The sequence below is a fragment of the Carcharhinus amblyrhynchos genome, chromosome 2 (assembly GCF_965287045.1).
Source record: "Carcharhinus amblyrhynchos chromosome 2, sCarAmb.v2.hapA, whole genome shotgun sequence".
In the NCBI taxonomy this organism is placed as follows: Eukaryota; Metazoa; Chordata; class Chondrichthyes; order Carcharhiniformes; family Carcharhinidae; genus Carcharhinus; species Carcharhinus amblyrhynchos.
Window position 1 is genome coordinate 70,265,931 of NC_137325.1, and position 25,420 is coordinate 70,291,350.

At 41.3% G+C, this 25,420-nt stretch overlaps 2 protein-coding genes across 2 annotated transcripts in view; one reads left to right on the plus strand and one right to left on the minus strand.

The window, feature by feature from the left end:
- The window catches only part of bzw2 (basic leucine zipper and W2 domains 2), a 62,801-nt gene extending 39,669 nt beyond the window's left edge, over positions 1-23,132 (minus strand). Inside the window, exon 1 of the mRNA XM_080207305.1 lies at positions 22,975-23,132. The gene's annotated coding sequence lies outside the window, so the exon portion shown is untranslated. The remainder of the gene's footprint in view (positions 1-22,974) is intronic.
- A 286-nt stretch (positions 23,133-23,418) lies between these two features.
- The window catches only part of ankmy2a (ankyrin repeat and MYND domain containing 2a), a 53,120-nt gene continuing 51,118 nt past the window's right edge, over positions 23,419-25,420 (plus strand). Inside the window, exon 1 of the mRNA XM_080207320.1 lies at positions 23,419-23,619. Coding sequence (XP_080063446.1) covers positions 23,553-23,619 — 67 coding nt within the window. The 5' untranslated portion in view covers positions 23,419-23,552. The remainder of the gene's footprint in view (positions 23,620-25,420) is intronic.

The following is a 25,420-nucleotide window of genomic DNA, read 5'->3' on the forward strand; positions in this document are numbered from 1 at the left end:
GTTGCCTCTGTATTTATGATGTCCCCAAATCCCTGGGTGGATTTATGCTTCGCTGTCAACTACTGAATATTTAATGTTTTCCCCTTGCGAATGAATGTATATGATTAAAATTCTTAAGTACAACTGATTTTTCATTCCAAATTATAGCAATATGAAGAATAGCATAACCTATTTGTTTTAAAGTAAACAAATCCCTGTGCTTGAGAGACTTCTTTCTTGCAATTAACTAAAGAGTTCAGTTGGCTCCCTTGCTGTAAGATGAGCCATTGTTGCATCAGGCCGCAGCCAGCTGCCGCACATGTATCTCATACTGAAGGTTAAACTATTTCTACTTTAACTCAGTGTTCTTATTTTCATAATTGTTCTGAACAACAAACCAGCAGGCAGAAAATCAATTCAAGGCCGCACACAACTATTAATCTCAATTCAAACTCATGGAAAAGGTGGATAATATGAACTTTTGAATGCAATTCTTACTGCAGTATGTTTTTTGTCTTCATTTGTACTTGGCAGGGCACTGGATCTGCCAACCCTGTTCTTGTGTCATTATCTGAGAATGCTCTGTACAGTTGCATATTGGCCAACACATGACAAACAAACAATCATTGCTTCATAATTTCAAGTATAGAACAAAATTAGACTAAGGGCATGTAACTCCTACCAGATAAAAGGGGACAGGCTGAGCTGTCTCTTCCTGCTATCTTCTTTTATACGCACATATAGTGAACGGGCTTTCACTTTACCATTTTGGAAATAGTAATTTCTAATTCTCCGCAACTGGTTAGTCACTAATCCACAGTATTTTGATTTGCCAGTAGGACTCAGCTAATGCATCTAATAAAAAATAAAAATATTGAACTGTGGAGGCAGTACAGCTTGGAAAATGGTGCAGTTCGGTGGGGTCTCCAGATCAATTACTGATTCCAATTTGAATTATTCCAATTCCAATTAAGCCATTTTAACAGCACTTACTTTTACATCAGAATGTTTAGGTTCCCTGGTTAAAGGGAATGAGCCAAAAGTCGGACAGATTTCCTAAATTTGATTGATGGGGGAGGTCACTGAATAACAATCTGAGCATCCAGGCCCAGCCAACAAAAATAACTGCATGCTAATCACTTCATCTGGATGCTACCAGGACGTCCTTCATGTAGTTGTTCAAGATCTGTCTGCCACGTGGATCAGGAGGAATGATCACTCAGATTCCCCACAACAGACACCCACCTTGGATGGTCAGCTCAAACTTCCTTGACACACATGGTTTCAAATCAGGATGCATTCCAGCTATTATTTCTTTCAATATCATATCAATCGTCTTCCCCATCATTGGACTATTTTTGATACGTCTCTTTTAACTTAAGCAGCTGTCACAGGTAAATAATTGACTCATAAAAAATAAAGAATGTTTGAAAAACAAGTTGGTGGCATCTGTTCATAATGCAAAAGTAAACGTAATAATACCTCAGCATATATAAAGGGGCAGTACGGTAGCAGTGGTTAACACTGATGTTTCTCAGCACCGAGGTCTCAGGTTCAATTCTGGCCTCAGGTCATTGTCCGTGCGGAGTTTGCACATTTTCCCCACGAGTGTGTGGGTTTCCTCTGGGAGCTCGGTTTCCTCCCACACTCCAAAGATGTGCAAGTTAGGCTGATTGGCCATGCTGAATTGACCTACTGTAAGGGGGATTAGCAGGGTACATGCGTTGGGTTACGGGAATCAGGCCTAGGTGGGATTATGGTTGGTACAGAATCAATGGGCCGAATGGCTTCCTTCTGTACTGGAGGGACTCTATGATTATCCAGTAGGTGTCATAATGCTGATTTGATGTCAGTCTGTTGACAGCACTCCAGTTAAGCTTTATCTTCTCTAACCACGTTCTCCCAAATTGAGCTGGAAAATAACCACGGATCACAAAGGCAACTCCACTCTAAGTTGGCTGTTTTCTTACCTTTTAATGGCATGATCTCTTGTGTCTGTCCTTAAAATCACATCAGTAGGTATTAAAGGGACATGCTTTAGCTTTTCTTCATATGTAGTTTCAGGAATTAAAGGTACACGAGTATCAGCCTCCATCAGAATAGGTTATCCATTTAACTTCAGAATCAGCAGAACCTTCGCAATTCACCCTGTATGGATAAATTGGAGCTTCTGGACATTCTGTTCTTCAGTCAGAATTATTTTCTTTCATGTTGTAAATTCTTTTTGTAGAATGCAACTTGTCCTTCTGAAGATACCTCAGATTCTTCTTCTGAATAATCTTCTGTGGAGAAGGTGGCCTAACTTAACCAGCTTTTGCAACATGACTTGTTTTGCACAATTCCTGCATCGACTATCCTTGCTCCAGCATTCACTCTCTGAATAGCCCATTTTGGCATATCCGTGGCATGCTTTTTGCTGTTTTGATTTCTTATGGGTTTCCAACTTGCAGATCTTCATTCCTGCACCTAATTATGAATTGAGTAGCCAGTTTCATCGATACTGCAATTTCTACTGCCACAAACTAGATGATCTTGAAGATTGCCTTCTAATGTCCCACGATGTTATGTTAGCCCTTTTAAGGTTGCCAAAAACTGAGCAATGCTTTCGCCTTCCACTTGATTCCTTTGGTGGAATCTGAACCATTCTGCGATGATCAATGGCTTTGTACAGCAATGTTCTTCAAGGATCTGTAAGGGGAATTTCTTGGGGCATCCTCCTGAGAGTCTTGTATTCAGTTGAACACAGCAAACACAAAGACTTGCAAAAGACAGGATGCAGTTAAAAGATGTTTAATTGAACTAACATGTATTGGGAGATGGTCAGAAGATTCTAGTCTCTCTCTGATGTAACAACACATGGGCACAACACAGACATTTCTGAAGATTTGATCTTCCCTCCCCACCTATCGTGCAAACTGGATAATCCAATTAGATTAATATGCTTCAGTTACTTCGGCCAAAAGCATTCTACTATCTGGCAGAAATAAGAATTTACTGGTCAACCAAACCCATAGACTCTTTCCCCACCACCCCCTTGCCTAGTAACTTTACCTACTGAAATCTGATAGGTTCCAAGGTCACCCCTAACACCTGCAGCACTGAGAACAATAAGGGAGTCGTTTTCCCTGTACCCTTATCAGTAGAGTCCACAACAGCTAGAAGCTGAATCCTTCTATTCATTTCAAACATGTTGTTACTACAGCTGCCTAGCCTGCTTCTGATAATAGGATATACTTCTTTATTCCAAAAGAATGTGGTCCGTCTGCTTAAACCTATTTACCATTATGACAAGGGATAAACTGCTCATTGGCTAAAGCTTACAATAAAACACAAAAATACAGTTTAAATCTATAATACTTATTCAAAAATGATGCATGTGCTTATACAGACAATATTTTCATTGCATACAAGTAAGGCACATTTTGCTACCTTTAATGTATATATAAGACACACCGCGGTCCCTATTTTAAACTAGTCTACTTTGTTTTCACGTCAGAAAACGGGTTTCCATATTCCCCCATTACAGGATCTTTGTCAAGTCATAATATGTTTTGGCTCCTATCTCCAGAGCAAATTGAAGGTTTTACTTCGTATTGTACTGAGAAAAGCTTGTACAAATTATGGAAAACGCATGGCATAAGAACTCCATGATGCATTTTCTTCATTTAAAGGACTCATGGCTCCAAATTGATCTGCCACTTCTCTTGCAGGGACTAGCGACTCGAGACTGCTCAGTATTTTTTTATCCCCTTCCCAGTACTCCTCTTTTTACACCGGAGAATGTTGACTTGATTTTTTTTTAAAACGGCCACAGCCATGCAACATATTATTTTCAAATATGCCAAATACTGGTGGAATCTCTCACTTTCTGATTGGAAAAAACACTCTTAAAAACCACAGAGATCTTTCACATCTTTTCAGATGCGTAGAGAGCCTCCCGGTCTGATCCAACAGCTTAGAAGACTCTACCCAATTTTATTTTCAGTTAAAACACAATATTTTCTCCATTGTTTTTTTGTTACATGGTCTTCATTCACTGGCCCTTCAATCCTTAATCCTGTTGATTTTCCCCAGCCTTCTAATATTCAAAATGCGAGGACCCATAATTTGTTTTTACTTCAATGATCATTTCTCGATGTTCTCAGTAAAACAAAATCCTGACTCATCACCGATTTTCTTTTTGTAATGTCCTAATTATGTTGTGGGTTTGTCAGTTTTAGATGAAAAGAAAAAATGTGATTTGCACAAGTAGATTCAAAATAGCAACACAGGTTTATTGCAGGAGCTGTCCACTGCACAGACTATAAAATTAAACTAAAGTATAAAATTGAACTCACCATCAAATCATGTGACCATTCTTAAAGCAATCATGCAACCACTTAAATATGTAACAGTGAGGGAAATCTAATGTCCTGTAGACCCCTTTCCATGGTGCTCCAACTAATGTTTGGAGCGCTGGGGGCGGTGAAGCTGTTAGTAGCACTAGTAGTGTTTGTACTTGATGTACTGGTGGGGTACAGCTATTCATTCCAGTTGGAGACATTCCGGTTGCATTGATTATGTGTTTGAATAAACATATGATGTTGGGTTATGTGGCATCACATCACATGACCTCTATGACTTTCACAAGAATTCTTGTGGTTCATGACCTTAATGGATTTGCATCAGCAGTTGTTGTGCGAGAAGTCTCAAAAGGCAGGAAGCCACCTGAGCGCAGCTGAACAGGAGAAGGCATGAACCAGGGACAAAGTAACCACTCCCTCCACCCCTCCCTACCAAGACCTCTGTCTTCCCGGTGCTCTTGCCAGTGTTCAGGATTTCAGGAGTATGGCATCACTCCCCTCAGTATGTTTAATACCTCTGCATGTTCTTCCCACAATTCCAGGGCTTCCAATTCCCAACTCCTCCCACCATTCCTGGCTTTTAATTTAACACTGACTTTTTTATCCAGCATCCATAGCAGCAGACAAATTCTTCTATCCCGGTGTCGCAGCTGCTACTATGTATACTGAATAATAAGATTCTGTGTACACATAAGCTGCTTCTTTAATGCACTCTCATCTCACACTAATCCTCATGTTCAATGTTTTAAGTTGCATTCTGACTTAGTGCGTTGAAAGCTGTTAATAACAGTTAACAATATGCAAGCGCTTGTGGTTTCAAAGGGGAAGTTTGTATCTGTTATAACTCAATTGAGTTGGAACTGCTGCCAACTGTCCTTTTGTTACTAGTGCCCACTTTTGCCAGTTTCACTGTACATTCCAGTTAAACTAATGCCTCCAGGAAAGATCAGAAGGTTGGGAAGAACATTTGCACTTTAGTGCACTATCACTAAACATTTACAGCGACCATAAATCACAGAGAGGTGACTGATCAACGCTCCTCACTGCAGCCTTAATACCCAGACTACAATTTTCTATGTAAGAAAACCAATACAAATAATTCCTAATTTATGGAATATCTTACTACTACAACAACACCACCACCCCCTCCCCCGCATAGCCAAGGAAACTACAGCCCTGTTTTGTGTATTAAATCCATTCACCCAGATGCTGACAAATTCCTTTAAGCCACTTTTCTCAGTTGGATCAACAACATTCTCTAGAAAATTTCAAATCATCAAAATGTTAAATTGACATTCAATTTAATTTAAATCTTTTTTTTTTAAAAGAGGCCAATGTAAGAGATCATCACACATAGCACAGAAGAACTGTGAGCAGTGCTATGTATGTTGTATATTACAGTGGGAATTTCTGCAAAGGATTCATGATTGAGGTGGAGAACTGATACTCTACATAAAACAGTAATCCTGGGCACAAATAGCATTCCACCCTTCCCCATTTGTACACCTGCCTTTTGTTTTTTTTAGTCAAACTGTCTTAATGTGAAACTTTCAAAAAAAAACACCCTTTTTTCATATATGTAACATCTTTTTCATCTGCCATCTGCACTTATTGCCTCAAATCATTTGTTGGCTCTCAGCAGGATTAAAGGTTGGTGAAAAAAACTCCCCCAAGAACTGAACTGAAGTTTTACATATTCATTTAATTTAGATGACAGACAACATTTGCAGGGACGAGTGAATGGACTGTCCACGAGACAGCAACTGAAGCAGTTAGGGCAGTTTTACACTGTAGAATAATTTAACAGGACGATGGCAAAATGGGACTTGACCATAACACCACTAATTCTGTGAAAACTCACATCAATTTATCATACCAGTCAGAATATAGAATTGCAATGGTAGATGAATGCTTGTCTTTAATTAAAATGACACGTAAACGACAAATGTTTCCTCTGCACTTCAACCAGGTTATACAGCCACCCAATTGGTCATTTGGGTTCATTACAATGCCAAGATGTTTCGTACTGATGAAACGATGTTGCATCAATTAGAGCTGAAACATTTAAATGTCAGTGTAGAGTGTTTAACACAAAGTCCAAGCAACTCTAATGCAATGATGTGTGAAAATAATTTTCCAACTGTCACCGTATACACGTTGAGTTATTGTTCCCATATGGATCTGTTACATGGAAATATGGCCAAAATTTTAATACTCAAATACAATATCAAAACTGAACTCCAAAAAGTAACAATTAGGAATAGTGTGCTAAATAACTGCATGTGAGGACTTGGGAGAATACTGTCCTAGGACTAAAGTTCCAATTCAAATTCTCCTGAATTCAAAACTTGTCCAAAGATCTGTTTTGATGTAGAATGCCATTACCTAGTAATGAACAAAAATACAATTATAGCAACAAAACCTGTATTAATCACCATGTCTCAATTAACTGTTCCATAAAATTATACTAATTTACATACATCATGCCCAGGCCAACATTCTCACAGCAGTGATGAGGGATGCGCAATTTTGGAGGTGCCATCTATTCAGAGATGCTGAACTGAGGCCCAGTTTGTCTCCTCAGGAAGATTTAAAGATCTCACCACAGGAGTGGTGCTTTACCTAGTATCTTGAGCCAGTACATATTTTGCGACCAACTAAATATGATGATCTAGTCATTTATCTCATTGCTTTTTGTGGGAGCTTGCTGGGCTGCTACATTCCCGACATTACAGCCGTAACTACAATTCAACAACTTTATTGACCATTACCCACTTTGGAACATAGAATACCAACTGTGCAGAAGGCAACTATTCAGATCTTCGAGTCTGCACTGACCATAATCTCACCCAGGCCCTATCCCCATTAACCTACTTATTTACCCGATTAGCCCTCTGACATGAAGAGGCAATTTAGCATGGCCAGTCCATCTTACTCACATATCTGGGGTATGGGAGGAAACTAGAGCAGCTGGAGAAAATCTGCATAGACACGGGAAGAATATGCAAACTTCACACAGGCAGTAACCCAAGCCAGGAATTGAAGCCGGATCCCTGGCGCTGTGAGACAGCAGTGCTAACCACTGTGCCGCCCAAAAGGAGCCAAAGGGCTCGTCTGGGATTTAAATCTAGGACCTCTTTGCATACTCATCGACTGAAATACCCTGAAAGAGAATCATACCTCTAAACCAATGAGCCCGCGCCAAACAGACATAGTTGCCGCGTTGTAATGGAACTTGACAGCACCCTGGAGATTTGAACCCCCTTTCTCCAGCGTGACAAGTAGGCATACTAACATAAGAACATAAGAAATAGGAGCAGGAGTAGGCCATCTAGCCCCTCGAGCCTGCCCCACCATTCAATAAGATCATGGCTGATCTGTCGTGTCTCAGTTCCACATTCCCGCCCTCTCCCCATAACCCTTAATCCCCTTGCCTGTCAAAAACCTATCAAGCCGCGTCTTAAATATATTTAGCGAGGCAGCCTCCACCACTTCAACGGGCAGAGAATTCCAGAGATTCACCACCCTTTGAGTGAAGAAGTTCCTCCTCAACTCCGTTCTAAACCGCACCCCCCTTTATCTTGAGGCTGTGCCCTCTAGTCCTACTGTCCTTTCTGAGCGGGAAGAGCCTCTCCACCTCTATCCTATCCATCCCATTCATCATCTTGTATGTCTCAATGAGATCTCCCCTCATTCTTCTAAACTCTAACGAGTACGGGCCTAGTTTATTCAGCCTCTCCTCATAGCTCAACCCCCTCAACTCCGGTATCAGCCTAGTAAACCTCCTCTGCACTCCCTCCAAGGCCAAAATATCCTTGCATAAGTGCAGCGACCAAAACTGCACACAGTACTCCAGCTGCGGCCTCACCAGTGCCCTATACAGCTGCAGCAAGTCCTCCCTACTTCTATATTCAATCCCCCTCGCTATGAAGGCCAGCATCCCATTTGCCTTCCTGACCACCTGCTGCACCTACAGGCTGGGTTTTTGCGACTCATGCACAAGGACCCCGAGGTCCCTCTGCACCGTCGCATGCTGCAGTTTTTCGCCACATAAGTAACAGTCCTTCCTACCAAAGTGGACAACCTCACATTTGCCAACATTAAATTCCATTTGCCAGTTCCTGGCTCATTCGCCCAGCCTATCTAGATCCTTCTGCAGACTCTCCACACCCTCCGCGCAATTTGCCGTTCCACCAATCTTGGTGTCATCAGCAAATTTCGACACCATACACTCGGTTCCCTCCTCCAGATCATTTATATAAACGGTAAATAGTTGAGGCCCCAGCACTGACCCCTGGGGCACTCCACTAGTCACCAACCGCCAATCCTAACAGCACCCATTGACCGCCACTCTCTACCTCCTATTTGACAGCCAATCCTCTATCCACGCTAACACCCTACCCCCAACTCCATGCCCCCTGACCTTCTGTACTAACCTCTACACTAATGAGGAAGTTGCTGTATTTTGAATTCTTTTTCCCTTTTTCTGGTTGTAGGCATACTATTTTGTTTTGTAATATTTTGTTTCACAGTAAAAGGAAATTATTAAATGTGGACATAGTTTACAGTGGCTCTGCATATCTGTTAATTGGAATATACTTAATAGGAATATTTGTTCTGATAATGGTTCATTTGTTATGCTGTTAGAAAAAAAATCTTCGACTCCAGTTAAAAGTTAGATTGGGGTCTCTACTCCAAAGCCATGAATGTTAGCAACTCAAAACTATTCATGATCTATATAATGCCATGAATGAATTAGACAGCAGAAATCAGCTTCTAATTAAATACACATAAGGACCACCATTTTAGTGATTGAAGGAATTCCATTGTTATGACATGATTTTCGAAATTGTAAAGGTGTCTTGTCTATTATAATTAATTCATCTTTAATTATTTTTTGCCTATTTAGAAAAATTAACGATTTTCCAGAACTTTCAGTGTTTTGGCAAATCGCATTTTGAGATACCATCCCCTTTTTTCCTGAGAAAACACATAAATAGCCTTGATTATAACTGATGAAAAAGACATAGACCTGAAACATTACCTATTTTTCTCTGCACAGATGTTGCTATATTTTCAGGATTTTCTGTTTTCATTTCAGATTTTGAGCACGTGTGAATATGCATATGTGTGTGTGTGTGTGTGTGTGTGTGTGTGTGTGTGTGTGTGTGTGTGTGCGTGTGCGCGCGCGCGCATGCATATGTACACCATACCATCCTCCGGTCTGAAAAACAAACATCGACCATGACTTGCTGTTTTCTCTCCTTAACCCAATTTTCTTTAATCCAAGCTGACACTGACCATTATATTCAGTGGAGTATTGCTGATCAGCTACTTACGTGAATTTTGTCAAGCACTTTCTTAGAATCCATATGGACGCCATCTATTGTTTTCCCTTCCTCAACCAATTATTACAAAGAATTCAGTCAAGCATAACTGTCTTTTACAATCTTTGAAAACCTCTCCCATCTGCCTGTTCTTTTTCCGCTGAATGTTGTTTCTATAACCTTGCCCACCATAAACTGATGCACCTGTAGCTACTAGGAATTTTCCAACTTCCTTTCTTGGATAAGGATCTCACATCTGCTACTCTCTGATCCTTGATACCCTCCCACATCGAGCGACGGCTGGAAGATCATGGCAAGCTTTTCACTTCCTTTAACAACTGTGGGTGGCACGGTTGCACAGTGGTTAGCACTGCTGCTTCACAGCGCCATGGACCCAGGTTTGATTCCCAGCTTGGGTCACTGTCTGTGTGCAGTTTGCACGTTCTCCCCATGACTGCTTGGGTTTCTTCCAGGTGCTCTGCTTTCCTCCTACATTCTGAAAGACGTGCTGGTTAGATGCATTGACCCAAACAGGCGCCGGACTGTGGTGACTTGGGGAATTTCACAATAACTTCATTGCATGTTAACATAAGCCTTATTTGTGACTAATAAATAAACTTTACTAGTTTAAATAAATAAATAAATAAACTTTACTAGTCAGGATACAAGTTATCTGGATCAGATGTTTTTTTCATTTAAAATATCACCAGCCTTTTCAGTACATGCCTCCTATCAATTTTCATCCTATTCCTCTACCATCTCTGCTTATTCTACTTTTGTCAGAATCTGCCTCCTTCGTAACCACTGATGCAAAGCGCTCAAGTATTCAAGGCATGCCAAGCACCTCTAAGAATACATAACCCTTTTGTCCCCAGTGGGATTCACCCATGCCAAGATTGTGAGCCCTCTATGTTAACTGCCATTCCATTCCCATATGCTCTATTTGCCAGTCTTATTTCCTCGTCACTTCTCCTTTCAAAATTATTGTGTATTACCTGACTTTTGTTTGAAAAGTTCACCTGACATGCATCACAAAGTAACTTTAGTTGTTTCATCATTTTCCCCATCATCCTTGTCATTCCAGGAACTCTGGTTTTGTTGCCCATACCTTTTGCCCTTATTGGAACGTACGTAGCCAGTACCTGAAAGATCTCCTTAAGGATCACCCAGGGCTTCATGTTAGTTTTTCCCATCAGTCAGTGGTTCCACTTTACCCTGGCTTGATTGCTTCTCATCATTCTTCCAACTTAGAAATATTAGATTGTCCCTTATTCTTTACCATTATTAACTTAACTCTTACGATGCGATGATTACTTATACTCAAGTGTTCTCCCAGAGCCACTTGGTCCACCTCATTCCCCAGTACGACATCCAGCAATGCCTCCTTCCTAGTTTGACCAATATTGCCCAAGGAGATTCGAGCTGAACGACATTAATGAAACTTGAAGAATCCTTCAACCATCAAACTTAGTGGAGAACGGGCAGCATAAACTTCATCATTTTCTGCATTTCCATTTTTAGTTTCACATTATTCATTTTCCTGTCTGTTTACCACTCCTCAACGCCCCCTTCTACTCAAAGCACTAGTGCCTTGCTGGCAAATTAATGAAGAAAGTATTGACATCGTTTGTACCTAAAATTGCAGTGTTTACTCTGAACACAGCAACCCCAGAATATTTCAGCAAACATTTCCAGTTTGCGCAGCAACATGGAGCAAGAACCCTGCACCATTTCTTCTTCCTGAACCAGGAGCACTGAGGTTGACTAGTCAGGCTAAGATTAGCTAACCCAATACAGACTAGCCTTGTCATGTGCTATTTGTGGTCTGACATTGTCTACACATACACACCTGTTAAAAACAGAACTTATTTGGATAAGATACCCTTTGAAATAAAGGGAAAAATCATTCAATTTTTTTAAGGAATGTGTAAATTAATTATTGCATCTAACTTCCAAGAAAAGTACTATTTTACTTTCAGGTGACTATATATCAGTGAGTAAATCCACACAAATCCTTGCAAAGTGCATCAACATCTGTGAAAGCTTCATCACGGTAATGCAGATTATTTAGTCTTGTACTCATGTCAAAATTTAAACAGGTAATCATCAAAAAAAACTAAGTGGCATTTTTAATACCAAATAATATATTTACATCTATTATTTGATAGAACACTAGTTAATTTTCTTTGTTTGAATTTATTCTATTAATGTACAGCAGCAATTTAAAAAAACAAACCAATAATTGTTTGAACATAACGAAGATTACTATAGTGGAACTAATCTTAATGTATTTTCAGAATCTTGGAATAAACAATTTCTCATGTTTGACGTTTTCAACCTCCATCTCAACTCATGCTCTCTCTCTCTCTCTCCCGTGTTCATAGCCCTCTGATCCTCCATGAATCACACCCTCCACGTAAAATCCCCAACCCATATTCACAGCTACCACTTTGATTTTGCCATTTCACGTGGACCAACTTTGGGGTAGCATGGTGCATAGTGGTTAGCACTGCTGCTTCACAGTGCCAGGGACCTGAGTTCAATTCTGGCTTTGGATGACTGTGTGGGTTGCCCCGAGTGCTCCGGTTTCCCCCTACAGTCCAAAGATGTGCAGATTAAGTGGATTGACCATGCTAAAATTGCAACCCAAAATGTGTAGATTAGATGGCTTAGCCATGGTAAACGTGTGGGGTTACTGGGATAGGATGGAGAAATGGCCTGGGTAAGGTACTTTGTCAGAGAGTCGGCACCGATTCAACAGGCTGAACGTGCTCCTTCTGCACTATAGAGATTCTATCATCCACTCCCATCTTACGAATCTCAGTTAGGCCAGGTCTGATCTACTTCCTCCTAACACTCTTCAAGTACATTCCCCTTCCACATCCCAACCTAATTTTCTTTTGTGTCCACTCGAGGACTACAACATACCTCCATCTTTGATGTTCCTGTTACTGTCTCACATACTGGCCATTTTTTCCAGGATGGCCTTCATCTTTTTTTCTAAGCAACAGTTACTTTCACAACTGATTTAATCATTCACCACATGCACAATCGGGCCCTTTCATCCACTGAAACTATTTGCTATTCCAAGGTCATCCTGGAATACAAAGATGACGCTCAGCTTCTCTGCTTTCTCAAACTCCTCCTCCTCAACTTCACCTCCAACAATAAGTGTGAAGAATTCAAGGACTTCTTTGTCAGTAAGATTAAGACCATCTCACAGCTTCTTCCACTTCGTTCCATGGACTCACCGGGCCAAACATCCTCTACCCAAGCCACAAACTCGCAACTTTCGCCAATTTCTTTCCATCTGACCTCTTGCCCTCTCCAAGCTCAACTTGCTTTTAACACTCCCCCGCTCCTTGGTCTGCTCCCTCCAATTGCTGTTGCACAATTTCTCCTCTTGATTTCCATATTAGCTGATATTGTAAACAATATTCTCTCAAGGTACCACCTCTCACTCCTCTAAATTTATCAACATCCCCTCCTCAAAACAATAATTGACCCTGTCTCTGCAAACTGCCATACCATCTTTAACCTTCCATTTCACTCTAAAGTTCCTGAACACGTTATTGTCTCCCAAATCAATAGCCATCTTTCTTTGAACTCCACATTTGTATCCAATCAGGTTCTTCCGCTCTCACCTGTCTCTCCCCGCTTCCCCATCTTGCTGTGGCCTTCGATATAGTTGAGCATGATCACGGGGGAGGCGATGGCTTAGTGATATTATCACAAGGCTCTTAATCCAGAAACTCAGCTAACATTCTGAGGCCCCAAGTTCAAATCCCATCATGGCAACTGGTGGAATTTGAAATCAATTTTAAAAAATCTGGAATTAAGAATCCACTGATGACCATGAAACCATTGCTGATTGTCAGAAAAACCATCTGGTTCACTAATGTCCTTTAGGAGAGGAAATCTGCCTTCCTTACCTGGTCTGGTCTACATGCGACTCTAGAGCCACAGCAATGTGGTTGACTTTCAACTGCCCTCTGTAATGGCTTGGCAAGCTATTCAGTTCAAGGGCAACTAGGGATGGGTAATAAATGCTGGCAGACCAGCAAAGCCTACATCTTACAAATGCATTAAAAAGCTATGCTAGTGTCAAGATCTTAGAATAAAATGAAGACTTGAGAATTGAATAAAATAAAGATTCAAGAATCTTTGGATAAATTAAGGTAAGACATTGGATAAAAGGAAAACTGGTGACTGTAACGTCTGGAGGGTTTTTGATATTCAAATTAATTTAGCAGCGGGGAAACAAGTACTTACTTAAGTGACAGTGGAGTATAATGGTGTATAAAATTCTAGGTGTTAAAACTGTAGAAGAGGTGAGTTCAAAGTGGAGATATAAGGATACAATTCACACTTATATGCTAAAAGCCTGATCCAAGACAAGCCATGTATACAGGAGCTCAAAAGGGAAATATGGTATACTTGTAGCCAATGAGTTGCTCAGAGTTCAGGAGAGGACAATAGCTGGTAAGGTGTCAAAACCAGAAAGCAGAACTCTCCCAGAACATAGAATTCTAGGCTCCAAGTGGCTGCTTGTAAACCTCAAAGAAACAATATGCTGAACTGAAAATGAACTTCCTAAATTTAAAGAGAACTTGTGAGTGGTAACAATTTGCTATGTTGGCTGCTTCAATCAGACTGTGTGGGATGCTGATTTGGGACAAGGGACTTTTCTCAAAATTTAGGAATGTAGATAGTTGCGAATGAGATGCTGTTCCATAAGTTCCGTAAGATGCTGTGGGTGTAGCCATTATTTTAGTTAAGTGTACCTTTATTTTGTATTGTGGTTTGTTTCCTTGATTTTTAAGTTAATAAACAATCTTTTATTTGAATGCGAACAGCAAGATTGTACCTTTCCTCACTGGTTTTCATTTCTTTCCTCACCTTGTGCCAAATCACAAACTACATATTAAAAAACAACTGTTCCAAGTTATTCTCTGGGTTTTGAGGTAACTTTGCATCTAACATCTGCAGGGTCCTCCAACTCCACTTCAACTTCTCTCCATTGTCATCCAGCTTGGTGGGATTGCACTTAGCAGGCTCCATTTCATCTACTGGTAGCCCCAATATCACTTACAAAGTTTCTCTTCTTGCTCTCATTCAATTATCTTTGGCCCCCTATTTTTTATTTACATATTTCCCTCAGTGATAATAGCTGAAAAAAACAATAGTTTTCACATGCACACCGATAACACCCAGCTGAGTCCTACTTTTTCTACTAACTACAATGCTGCTAAATTGCTTGTCTTCTATCTTGTATTTGTCGAGTAGAAATTTTCCCCAACTAAAGCTATTATTTTTCGTACACATCACAAATTCCATTCCGTAGCTACCAATTTTATCCTCTATCCTTCTCCTTCCTAACTGACTCTGGATTAACCAGACTCTTGGTGTCATATTGATACCACGTTGATATTTCCCCAAATCCAAGCCATCACTACAACCGTCTCATCTCCAACTCTATCACTGCCTGACTTCATCACAGCTTGGGACAAGGGAAATTGGATGGAGATTTGAAACAAGTGTACAACATTATTTTAGGCTTAAATAAGCAGATAAAGAAAATCTGTTCCCATTAGCTGTTAATTCAAGGATGAGGGGGGCACAGATTTAAGGTTTGTGGCAAGAGATGCAGGGGAAGTGAACATAGAACATCACAGCACAGTACAGGCCCTTCGGCCCTCAGTGTTGTGCCGAGCTATGTCCAATCCCAAGATCAAGCTATCCCCTCCCTATAATTCTGGGGTGCTCCATGTGCCTATTCAACAACCGCTTGGAAGTTCCTGAAGTGTCCGACCCCACTATCACAGCAGGCAGTCTATTCCACAAACCAACCACTCCCTTGAGTGAAGAATCTACATCGGATATCCCTCCTATATCTCCCACCATGATCCTTATAGTTATGTCCCCCAATAACAGCTACATCCACCCGAGGAAATAGTTTCTGCATGTCCACTCTATCAATTTCCCTCATCATCTTATAAACCTCTATTAAGTCGCCTCTCACCCTCCTCCACTCCAAAGAGAAAAGCCCCAGCTCCCTCAACCTTTCCTCATAAGACCTACCCTCCAAACCAGGCAGCATCCTGGTAAATCTCCTCTGCACTCTCTCTAATGCTTCCACATCCTTCTTATAATGAGGTGACCAGAACTGAACACAATACTGCAAATGTGGCCTCACCAACATCCGAAATAGTTGCAGCATAACCCCATGGCTCAAACTCAAACCCCCTGTTAATAAACGCTAACACACTATAAGCCTTCTTCATGGTTCTATCCACTTGAGTGGCAACCTTCAGAGATCTGTGGGTATGAACCCCAAGATCTTTCTGTTCCTCCACATTCCTAGAACCCTGCAATCTTCATTCAAGTTTGTCCTACCAAAATGAATCACCTCACACTTATCAAGGTTAAACTCCATGTGCCAGTTTTCAGCCCAGCTCTGCATCCTATCAATATCTTTTTGCAGCCTGCAAGAGCCCTCCACCACTCCACTAATCTTGGTGTCGTCAGCAAATTTACCAACCCACCCTTCAGCCCCTTTTTCCAAGTCATTGATAAAAATCACAAAAAGCAGAGGACCCAGCACTTTCCCCTGTGGCACACCGCTGGTAACTGGCCTCCAGTATGAAAATTTACCCTCCACCACTACCACCCTCTGTCTTCTATGATACAGCCAATTACTTGTCCAATTGGCCAAATTTCCTTCTATCCCACACCTCCCTATCTTTTTCACGAGCCTACCATGGGGAACCTTATCAAACACCTTACTAAAATCCATGTGTACGACATCAACTGCTCTACCTTTGTCAACACGCTTAGTTACCTCCTCAAAGAATTCAATCAAACTTGTGAGGCAAGATTTGCCCCTCACGAAATCGTGCTGACTATCTCAGATTAAACTGAATCTTTCCAAATGGTCATAAATCATATCTCTCAGGACCCTTTCCATTAACTTACCGACCACCGAAGTGAGACTAACTGGCCTATAATTACCAGGGTCATGCCTATTTCCTTTCTTGAAATGAGGAACAACATTTGCCACTCTCCAGTCCTCTTGCACTATCCCTGTGGACAGTGAGGGCCTAAAGATCAAAGCTAAAGGCTCCGCAATCTCATCCCTTGCCTCCCAAAGTATCCTAGGATGTATTCTATCTGGCACAGGGGACTTATCCATCCTCAGGTTGAAGTAGAACACAAAGTGAGTGGTAATGACGTGGAACTCATGGTCTCTGAGGGTGGCAAAAATGAAGATGAGCATTCATTTCAGAAGAAAATTGGATAGTTACTGGATGGATTCAGGCTGAGGGCAATGGAACTGGCTGGATTGCTCTCCAGAGAATTGCCATGGACTCGATGGGCCAAATTGCCTCCTTCTGAAATGACCCTTGAGCATTCTTGATTTTAATTGTTCCACCATTTCTGGTTATGCCTTCAGTTGATTTGGCCCTAACCTTTGGAATTCCCTCCCAAACCACACTGCCTTGCACTCCTTATTTGAGACCCTCCTTTAACCTAACTCATTGATACTACCATTGTCCATCTGCCTGAACAATGATCTTGTATCAAATTGGTTTTATAACATGAAGCACATTGGCATGGTTCATCATGTTAAAGACGCTATACAAATCCAGGTTGTTGGTAAGAAAGCAAACATGTAAAAACAATCACAGTAGCATTTCTCAAACAGGATTAAAAGCAACTAAGTCGTATTTCTCTCTGAGGCTTCCCAGGTTCTAAATGATTTTGCACAACGGGCAATGTTGACAATTAGGATGTTATTTGGAACACAAGTTCACGTTGCAAGAGAGGACGTGAATCCAGGTAATCCAATGCTAATTGATTGCTGTATCCTTTTTCATAGTCCACTTGGAGGGTCACTTTTAATTATCGAAGTGTATGAAATGTCAGGTACCAAAAATCTCCTCCAGATAAGCAGCAGAATGCTGTGTCTACATCCAATAAATATGTACTGAAGTATGTATTTTTTAACAGAGATTTTTTAATACACTCTAAATTATATCAGAAACCTGTACTAATTTCCTACTTTTTCCAGTGTTGCAAACTACCATTTGGTTCAAATGCTTTTTCTCCAGATGGCAAGTAGTTTCAGTGTTGACAAGTTCAGAGGCACTGATTCATGGTAACTGAGCTGCCTTATACCAATACTCTTCAATCCAGTACTTTTTAAAACATTGCTCTGTTTCCAGTTAAAGAGAAGATTGTTCTAATTGTTATACTAAAAATGCTTGGCGTAAAGAGAAAATATTGATTGGATCTTTAGTGTAAAATAATTACCATGCTTCCAATTTTCCACTCCTCCTACATTCTCATTTGCTATTTATATACTGCAGTAGTCAGTCATATATAATTATATATAGGCACAAGAGCCTCTCTCTCACAATTGCAACACATAATGAGTTTACAAATGCATAAAGTGAAATAGTAATGATAATATCAGCTCCAGTCATTAGCAATTTGTTGTAAACACGTGCTTTTTCAAGGAAAAAGGGGCAAATTGAATTATTATAAAATACAAGTGACATGACAATACATACCACTGAGTTTTAGGAAAATTGTGACATTTCGCTTCACAAAAACTCTGTGGCAAGTGATAGAAAGATTCCAATTTCCAAAACAAAATCCCATCTTTCTCCTGCATCTTCTAAACCCCCCACCTACTTCCAGACAACACTCATCTATTGTCTTGTTTCACAGCCACATCACCATGAGTTTTTCACTCAGATGGTCAACCTTTCTACGGAAGCACAGATTGCATCACTTAAGTTACTTGGCCCACACAACATCTTAACTGAATGTGATTCTGTTCTCTTTGCCTATTAGGGCAGTGGATAGAGGAGAGCCGGTGGATGTGGTCTTTCTGGATTTTCAGAAGGCGTTTGACAAGGTACCTCACAAGAGGTTATTGCAGAAGGTCAGGGGACAGGGAGTTGGGGGTAGGGTGTTAGCGTGGATAGAGGATTGGTTGTCAAATAGGAGGCAGAGAGTGGGGGTCAATGGGTGCTATTCGGATTGGCGGTTGGTGACTAGTGGGGTGCCCCAGGGGTCGGTGCTGGGGCCTCAGCTATTTACCATTTATATAGATGATCTGGAGGAGGGAACCGAGTGCAGGGTGTCGAAATTTGCTGATGACACCAAGATTGGGGGAAAGGCAAATTGTGCGGAGGGTGCGGAGAGTCTGCAGAAGGATCTAGATAGGCTGGGCGAATGGGCCAGGAAATGGCAAATGGAATTTAATGTTGGCAAGTGTGAGGTGGTCCACTTTGGTAGGAAGAATGGTAGGAAGGACTATTACTTACGTGGCGAAAAACTGCAGCAGGCGACGGTGCAGAGGGACCTCGGGGTCCTTGTGCATGAGTCGCAAAAACCCAGCTTGCAGGTGCAGCAGGTGGTCAGGAAGGCGAATGGGATGCTGGCCTTCATAGCGAAGGGGATTGAATATAAAAGTAGGGAGGTCTTGCTGCAGCTGTATAGGGCATTGGTGAGGCCGCAGCTGGAGTACTGTGTGCAGTTTTGGGCGCCGCACCTGCGCAAGGATATTTTGGCCCTGGAGGGAGTGCAGAGGAGGTTTACTAGGCTGATACCGGAGTTGAGGGGATTGAGCTATGAGGAGAGGCTGAATAAACTAGGCTTGTACTCGTTAGAGTTTAGAAGAATGAGGGGAGATCTCATTGAGACGTATAAGATGATGAATGGGATGGATAGGATAGAGGTGGAGAGACTCTTCCCGCTCAAAAAAGACAGTAGGACTAGGGGGCACAGCCTCAAGATAAAGGGGAGGCGGTTTAGAACGGAGTTGAGGAGGAACTTCTTCACTCAAAGGGTGGTGAATCTCTGGAATTCTCTGCCCGTTGAAGTGGTGGAGGCTGCCTCGCTAAATATTTTTAAGAAGCGGGTTGATGGGTTCTTGATAAGAGAGGGGATTAAGGGTTATGGGGAGAGGGCGGGAAAGTGGAACTGAGCCACAACAGATCAGCCATGATCTTATTGAATGGCGGGGCAGGCTCGAAGGGCTAGATGGCCTACTCCTGCTCCTATTTCTTATGTTCTTATGTTCTTATTAGCCAAGGTTGCACATTTCACCAGGAGTCAACAGACACTAACCCAGGAGCTCCAGCTATATTCATGCTAGAGTGCTGAGACCAAGCATAGCACTCTAATCCTATCACAGTTACAATTAATAATCTTGGCATGCACAAAGTAAACTGTGGAGCTTCCCTCCTTGTATGGTTCAGCACTTTACAAGCAAGGCATTTATTTACACACTGAACATTTGAAGTGCTCTCCAATATTTTAAATTTTATTCTTCACATCTCACTATTCTCTTTGATCAACTGTTTCCAAGATATTTACTTTCCCCCTTTGAGGGAAACAACAATTTTTTCATATCTCATAAATCTATCCAAGATAGATAATAAATAGGTAGCTTATATTAATACCTCACACATACACTGGGACTGGACACAAGAAAAAGCTAAACTTATTCCAATCTCTATTTTTGTTGTGCGTTCTCAATAATACAATGGTCACTGCACTTTTGAACCTGTATGCTCATTAAATGTGTATATGTTCCCATAGAATGTTCCTCCACCACATGAGAACACAGCTGGGCAGCACAGTGGCACAGTGGTTAGCTGCTGCCTCACAGCTCCAGGGACCTGGGTTCGATTCCCAGCTTGGGTCACTGTCTGTGTGGAGTTTGCACGTTCTCCCTGCCTCTACGTGGGCTTCCTCTGTGTGATCCAGTTTCCTCCCACAGTCCAAGGATGTGGGGGTTAAGGTCAATTAGCCATGCTAAATTGCCCCTTAGTGTCCCGGGATGTGTAGGTTAGAGGGATTAGTGGGATAAATATACGGGGTTATGAGAATAGGATCTAGGTGGGATTGTTGTCAGTGCTGATTCAATGGGCCGAATGGTCACCTTCTGCACTGCAAGGATTCTATGATTTATCTAAGCTCATGGTCTCCTACATACAATCTTCCCCAAAAATCTGAAAACTGAGCAACTATTTTCTTCAGCTGATAACTTCAGACTTTTAAAGTCAATTAATTCTTAATTTAACTTGCCCCCCCCTTTACTCTTTTGAACTTTGGTAGCCGCCTGCACTATCACCTCAGCCCTTCATTCTTAGTATATGTTTAAGAACTGTTGCTTCTACTTTTTATATTGCTGCCACATGGATCTTAACCTATTAGCTCCAAAGTAAATATTAGCCTAAAGTAAAAATGACATCAGATACATTTTTTGCAACAAATTGATTTAGAGAAAGTGCAGAAAAAAGATTCCAAGGATGAGTGGCTTGTGGATAAATTGGAGAAGCTGGGGCTCTTCTTGTTGATTAAGAGGAAAGTTGACAGAGGTGTGTAAAAACAAGAGGGGTCTGTACAGAGTAGATAGGGAGACACCTTGTAATGGCAGAAGGATCTTTTCCACACAAGGCTAAGACGTGAAATACACTGCCTGAGTGTGCAATGGCAGCACAGTCAACTGTGATTTTCTAAAGAGCATTGGACAATTATTTGAATGGAGAAAAACTGCAGAGCTATGAGGAATTGGCAGCTGGTTGGGACTAGGTAAATTGCTCTTGCAAAGAGTTGGCACAGGCACAATGGGCTGAATGGTCTTCCTCTGTGCAGTAACCAGTTATGAAAAATTCCCAATGGTAATTTATGAAAGGGCAATCATATTGTCAACTTATTAATTGTATCAATATGTTGCTTTTTATGATCTCAGACATTTTCACAGATGGGTTGGCTAGGTCCATGTGAATATAAACACAATCCAAATGTGGAATCCAAACATTATGGAATGCTGTTTCAATTATAATATTCTTTGTGACTAATTCTCACTACCTACTGTTAGCTTATTAATAATTTTAACACTAAGATAAGTAGCTTGATTCTGAATTCCAAGTACACAATTCACTGCTGCTCTAACACAGTGAAGTGGGCAGATTATCGTTTGCGGCATTCCTGTAATTGGCATGTACAGACTATCTAATACAGCCAAAATAGTTTGGAGTGAGGTAACTTTTATCTAAGAAGTAACGAATTCATGCCAACTATAGACTACTATGCACACACGTAACTTTTCACTATTACAATCAGTCATACTGTATTTCTGTCAATTCGAGTTTTCAATGTGAGCGATTATCAAAGATCTGGCAACGCTATGAAGGTCTGAGAGCAGATTAAATCGTGGCAACCCTCTCAAAAATATACATTATCAAGTTTATTTAAAATGAAACATCGAATTACACAATCAGTTAAATCGTATCAAAAGATTGGTTAAAAATAACCCGACTCTGCATTTGAAAATGGCTTACAACGCAATATCTCCAAAAATCTACATGACTTGTAATTTCCTGAGGCGATTCTGTTTTCTCCTCTTTGGGAGGGGTTAGTACATTTCTAAATTCGGCGACAAACTGGATAAATCTGCATCCGCCTTAAGCCCAGAGAGGGAAAGAGAAGATAAAACGGGTTATGAGCTCAACTGTCCCTGGGGATAAACCAAACGCAATCTGTACTCTGGGGAATGGGGAGCCTTCCTTGTTTTTTATAAAGCCAATGGGACAATTACAAAAATCACGAGTAGGTTTCTCGTTGTCATCAAAACTTCCGACACAACTGGACCCAAGTAAAGAAATATATGTAGACATCTGTGTGTCTTTCATTAAACTGCAAAAACTGGTCGACAGTCACTCAAAATCATGTTCATGCTAGTCAAAAAACATGAATGTATCTGTGGGACATATACAATAACTTAATAGATACTAACATACATACAAACAGATGCTATCATTACAAATACAGACAGGTGGTGATACTTCTAAAATACAAAAACATCGTTAAGATCAGAACTTGTCCTACCATTAAACATAATGGAAATACATTGTGGAATCTGCTGACCTGTTAATGCAAACATAATCTGTCCAAACCAGCCCACCGCCGAAATATGAAAGAAGATAAACTATTCAAAGTACAGCCTCTTTACCAAAAGATTTGAGTGGCTTTATGCAATTGAACCAACAAATCGCAACATGTCTCAAGCCTGTTCTCCCCATCGACGTTTTGGTTAACCACCCGATCTAATCTATTCACTGAATATCCTTTAAGATAGTGTGATACACAACAACGAAAGGCAAAATTTACCTCTCGGATTATGAAAATGACTCGTGAACGTGAGCTCCCCTTCCCCCCTTCAATGAAGTTACAGTGTCTGCAAACGCACGCAATGCAAGAAGAGCTGTTTTCACCGCTCCTCCCTGTCAAAGCCCAAACTTCACCTGCTTGGTTCAGCTGCAGTTGCTCCTGTTGTCTTGCTCTGTGTTCAGAAGGCGGCCCGGACTAACGTTCCTACCGATTTTAGCTTCGCCCGCTCCACGTTCCAATCCGCCGGCACAACGTTCCAAAGCACTCCGAACAATGCAGAGCAGCCAGGCCCACCGCGCAGGCGCGAGACACCCAGCTCCGGGAGGGCCGGGGCTGGCGTTACCACTATACCCCGGGGGGGGGGGTGAGTCTAGGAGGAAAACACTGAAACAACAAACACCTGAATTGTTTCATGCCTACTTCATTGAAATGATTATATTACATGTTTTATTAAATCGTGTCTTAATCTACATTGAAATTTCTCTCTGCTGACCTGAGGTAGTTTTGAGTGTTTTTATGAGCTGGTAGCAGACACCCCTCTGCGTGTGTCTCCCTGGGCAATGGGTTCTCTCCAGTTGGTATTCCCTTTGCAGCGGGGCTGCTGGATGCAGCTCTGACAGGCGGGCGGTGAGTGAGCGGGGCCTGGCAGGCAGCGTGTCAGCTTCTCCCTCTCTCAGCCCCCACTTCCAACATTCAGCCGTTGAATTGAAGCATGGCTCCTCCCAAGAAAGGAGAGGTGACAGCCGAGGAGAGCGAATTGCTGCAAGTCATTTCTGAAGGTGAAGTAAGGGTGACAGTGGCGGGGCCCCCTCTCCTCTTTCCTAAAGGCAGATATCAGTGTTCATGATTGGAGACTGGGGGAACAATTTATTTTCTGTTAATTGATAAGGTGAATGTTCGGGGGGGGGGGCTTTACAGTGACGAAGATGGGTCGTCACAGCTGGTTGGGGCCCAACAGGTTGCATGAATAGTTCAACATCTTCTATTCCAGCACTTTCTGTACTCACCAACACGTGTAACCTGCTTGAAATTGAATTTTAATGTGTGTGTGTGTGTTCTGGCGGGTAAAGGTCTCTCCCTACTGGTTCTGGATCAGTTGCTGACACGTTGAGTTGTTGATGTGCGCCATGCCGCATTGGTTTTGTGTGTGTGTGTGTGCGTGTGCATGGTTTACAAGAATGGTTCCAGGGATGAAGAACTTGGACTGGAGAGGTTGGAACTGTTCTTGGAGAGAAGAATCTCAGAGGAGATATGGTAGACATGTTCAAAACCATGAGGAGACTGGATAGAGTATATAGGAAGAAACTGTTCCTGCTTATGGAAGGATTGAGAGTGAGAGGGTGCAGATTTAAAGTGATTTGCAAATCAAGAGGGCATTAAATGATTACATAGATAGAAACAATTTGCAGGGATATGGGGTGAAGGCAGAGGAATTACACTAAATCAAAATTTGGAGAACTAATGCAAACACGATGGGCCGTATGGTCTCTATCTAGACAGCAACGATTCTGTATATGTCTGTGTATTGACCGGGTTTTTACAGCTGTCATCAGGAAGTTGTTTTATGTTATGGACGCAGACTTGTTAATCACATTTTGAGTTTTAATTGTCTATTTGCTGATGTGTCACACAAAAACAACCCGTCAGACAAATACGTGGTGTCGTTGGTTACTGTATGTAGGATTTGGAAATTGGTTGAATTCAATTAAAAAAAAAATCTGGACTTAAAAGTCTGATGATAACTACTGTCAATTATAAAGGCCCATCCAGTTCACTAACATTAAGGAAGGAAATCTGCCATTCTTACCTGGTCTGGCCGACATATGACTCCAGATCCACAGTGATGTGGTTGACTCTGGAATTACCTCAGTTCAAGGATATTTGGAGATGGGCAATAAATATTGTCCAGCCTGTGACACCCATATCCTTTAAATAAATGAACAAAAATTCCTAGCATCTCACCATTTAAAAATAAATTCTGCTTTTCTATTTTTCTTACCAAAAGTGAATAATTTCAGATTTCCCCACATTATTTTCCATCAGCCATATTCTTGCTCAATCACTTAACCTGTCTAAATTATTTTGCAACTTTGCATATTCCTTGCAAATTTGTACTGTCAGCAAACTTGGATACACTACACTTGGTTCGTGATCTGAGTCATTGACAAGGATGGTATATAACAGTTCAGTTGGCTGGACAGCTGGTTAGTGATACAGAGCGATGCAAACAGCATGGGTTGAATTCATGTACCAGTGAGGCTGAGGCTATTCAAGAAGGCCCCATCTTCTCTTGCCCCTCGCCTGAGGTGTGGTGACCCTCATGTTAAATCACCACCAGTCACAGGCTATAGTCATCTCAGACTATGGCAACTTTACCTTTTTTTAATAACAAAATCCAAACATTGGTCTTTGTAATGCCCTTCTAGTTGCAGTCTGCCAACCCATTTATTCCCACGCTGTTTTAGTGACTGGTAACTAATTCTCCGTGCAAGCTAATACATTGCCCATAATACTAGTTTTTTACACTAGCTTATTAACTGCTTTTGAAAATCCAAATATACTATTCACTGATTCCATTCA